Source organism: Gossypium arboreum, chromosome 6, assembly GCF_025698485.1.
Source record: "Gossypium arboreum isolate Shixiya-1 chromosome 6, ASM2569848v2, whole genome shotgun sequence".
NCBI classification, from domain to species: domain Eukaryota; kingdom Viridiplantae; phylum Streptophyta; class Magnoliopsida; order Malvales; family Malvaceae; genus Gossypium; species Gossypium arboreum.
This window is the reverse complement of record NC_069075.1, coordinates 99,594,734-99,598,204: the sequence shown is the minus strand read 5'-3', so window position 1 is coordinate 99,598,204 and position 3,471 is coordinate 99,594,734. Positions and strand designations below refer to the sequence as shown.

Genomic DNA, 3,471 nt, shown 5'->3' with positions numbered 1-3,471 from the left:
CTTAGAATACAAGTTTAACAGAAAACATCTGATAAATTAATTTCTCTCTTAACCTTTTTCCTTAATTACACAAATCTTAAATGATGGAGGTTAATCTTTAATGTGTTTTGTATGTGTAATCCCAATGAGTAGATGAAGAATCAATTTATAATGATCAACTTTTAATCCACTATGTCAATCAAGTAACTGGGTAAATGGATAAATTTTAACTTCTATTCAAAATAAAACTCTTATCTCTTTTAAAGTGAGCCCAATTATTTTAGACCACATAATTGAACTAAAATCTTAGACTTACTATATCAAATTAGAAGAAATTAAAGTTAAAGGAATAAACCCAAATTTTAGTCCCTAGAAAACAATGTTTTAAAGTGTAAAAAAAAAAAAAAATCATCTTTCAGCTAATTTCTATCCTCCCTTTGGCATTAATGGTAGCTTAGGAAGCCATTGCAATACACTTGAAACTTTGAAGATGCAATTTTGACTTAATTAACATCTTTGCTTTGTGCATCCAAAAGAATCCTAAATACACACTCCAAGGCTAGCATCTATTATATGTATCTATGTATGCAAAATCCAGTCTTATATCACTGTTTTAATCAGAGTGTACGTATTTACAAATTATGTGTAGGGTAGGCTGTGGGTAGAGCTTGCATTTTACATCCTTCACCATCAATTTTAACGTTGCTACAATGGTTGAAACTGTCACCTTGCCATGTCCAAACTATGTCTTTCAATGCGGGCCTAATTTCTTCCTCGCAAAACTTAGCATACTCTAAGGTATCCCCGGCCGACTTGGAGAATTCAACCACCGCAACCTCCGGCGCCACCTCGAACACCTCCGCCATCACTGAAAGTCGCCCTTTCCTTCCCTCGGACGGCCCTTGTAATCTCAACTTGAAGTCCTTTACTTTCCCCACCTTAAGGTTCAACCCCTTGGCAACACCTTGGATTTTAGCTATGATATCACTAGCTGAACACCTAGACGTGAACATAGTTCCGGATTTCCTCTCCTTCTCGAACAAACTCGACAAATCGAATCCTGACGACATGGACGAAATGAACTCGAACGCATTGAAGAATTTCGGAGACGGTAGCTTGTCATCCTCTACGTGATCCAGCACCGATTCTTCGATCGAAAATGAGAGAGGATGTTTGAACCCTTTTCGAAACCAAGGAACACGCATTATATCCGGGATCGTGATCCTCTGTTCGGGGTCAGCCACTAAATGGTTCGAGATCAAATGCTTGGATTCGGTCGAAAACCATGGTGGAAACTGAAATTCAGCTTTGAAAACTTTCCTATACATGTTCATAACATTCTCATCTTGAAATGGCAAAAAACCAGCGAGAAGAACATACAAGATAACCCCACAAGACCAGATATCAGCTTTGGGTCCATCGTAGCCTCTATTTTTCAGTACCTCTGGGGCAACATAAGCTGGCGTGCCACACTGCGTGTGGAGGAGCCCATCATTGCGGACCTGCTCGGGCAAAGCCGATAATCCAAAATCAGAGACCTTAAGGTCTTCGTTTTCGTCTAAAAGGAGGTTCTCAGGCTTCAAATCACGGTGCGAAACGCCTCTGCTATGGCAGAAATCAACGGCGCTTATCAGCTGTTGAAAGTACTTACGAGCAACATTTTCTTTGAGCTTGCCTTTGTACACTTTGGCAAACAGTTCGCCCCCACGGACGTGCTCCATAACGAAGAAGATCTTGGTCTTGGTCGCCATTACTTCTTTGAGCTCCACAATGTTTGGGTGACGAACAAGGCGCAGCACCGAGATTTCCCTCTTGATTTGGTCCATCATCCCTTGTTTCTTCACCTGGTCTTTACTGACGACTTTAATGGCCACGCTTTCGCCGGTTGTTAAGTCTTTGCAATGGTAAACCTTGGCGAAAGTGCCTTTCCCTAACAGTCTCCCCATCTCGTATTTCCCAAACAAAATATGGGTTTCCTCCATGGCAGTGAAAAAAGGTGATGTTTTTGGCAGTGGTGTGGTGCTAGCTACTGAAATCTGTTTTGGGGGCTATGTAAGGGAATCCAGGAAAGGATAGCGGAAATGTTGATATTGAAGGGTTCCATTAGATGAGATGATTACTGAGAGAAGAAGCCATTGAAGAGTAGTGGGTATTAATATTATGGAGAGACTTGGAGATGCCGCAAGCAAAAAATGAAAATCTCACGAAAATGCTCCCATAATGATGATTGGTGTAAATAGAAAGACGCGTTAAATGATGGGGGTTTTCAAATAATCAGTTTTACGTTTCTTTTGGGTGACACTAACCCTTCTTTTCATATATTCAATTTCTGTTTTTTTAAACTAAATTGTAATCTACTTAAACTTATTATTATTATTTATTAAGTTAGATACCGATTCCAAATGATTAAATAAAAATAAAAATAAATGTTATATTTAGTCATATTATCATAATGTCTCCCCAATTCGCTATACTTATACAACTAAAAACAAAATACTTCGTTAATTAAATTCTTGAAAATACTAAAATTTATCACTTTCTTTTTCTTCAAATACAAATTTAAGCTTAAACAATAATTTTAAATATATAAAAATAGATATTCAGTTTGAATATCAATATATTTTATAAGAAATATCAATTTTTATTCTTATCCAGTACCAAATTCAAATATCTAAATATTTAAACTAAAATTAAAATGAATTTAAGTACTTTATATTATTTGATTGATATTCGTTCACTAAAATCAACATTCAACAACAATTCCAATATTCAAATATGTATTATATAAATCCTTAAAATGATGTTGAATACTTAAAATTTTTATTATACATTTAATGGTGGTATGTATTTATATAAATAAAAGCATATATTGTCTTGTTTTAGGTTAAATTATTGTTGTAGTCTCTCTAGTATGCTTAAATATGAGAATTAATTTCTATATTTTAATTTGACATAATTTGATCACTCTATTTTATAATATCATCGGTTAGTAAGACTAATTAATACCCTTAGTATTACAGTTAAAATGCTTACGCCAACTTTTTAACATACACAAATTCAAACCTCATCATGTTAATTTATATTTCGAGTGTATTAGAACAATGTTTTAAAAAAACTCAAATTAGCATTTTAACCGAATAGTTACTAATATAAATTATTTGCAATACCTAATGACATTATAAAATTAAGAAAATCAAATTATGTTAATTAAAGTGTAAGAACTAAATAATAAATTTGAATATAATAGAGGCACCAAAACTGAAAATCAATTATTACCTTATAATGACAAATAATTTGAACTAAATAATAAAATTATAAAAGTAAGAGAATAAAACTATTTGAATTAATGTGCAAGGACTTAATCTAAAATTTGAATATAATAGAGGCCTCGACATTGAAAATAGATCATTACTTATAAAGACAAAAAAGATAGTTGTCGCTACCTCCTCTCTTGAAGAGAGTTTTTATGTAAGGTAGAGATTACAAATTCTC

At 33.9% G+C, this 3,471-nt stretch overlaps 1 protein-coding gene across 1 annotated transcript; it reads right to left on the bottom strand.

Annotated features, from left to right (window-relative positions):
* Positions 1-320: 320 nt before the first annotated feature.
* On the bottom strand, positions 321-2,258 carry LOC108484563 (CBL-interacting serine/threonine-protein kinase 25-like). The gene has a single exon (XM_017788389.2). The coding sequence runs from the start codon at positions 1,959-1,961 to the stop codon at positions 612-614; it is 1,350 nt and encodes a 449-aa protein (XP_017643878.1). The 5' UTR covers positions 1,962-2,258; the 3' UTR covers positions 321-611.
* Positions 2,259-3,471: the final 1,213 nt, after the last annotated feature.

Coding starts and splice junctions, on each gene's coding strand:
- LOC108484563 (XM_017788389.2), bottom strand. CDS start 1,961: ATGGAGGAAACCCATATTTTGTTTGGGAAATACGAGATGGGGAGACTG.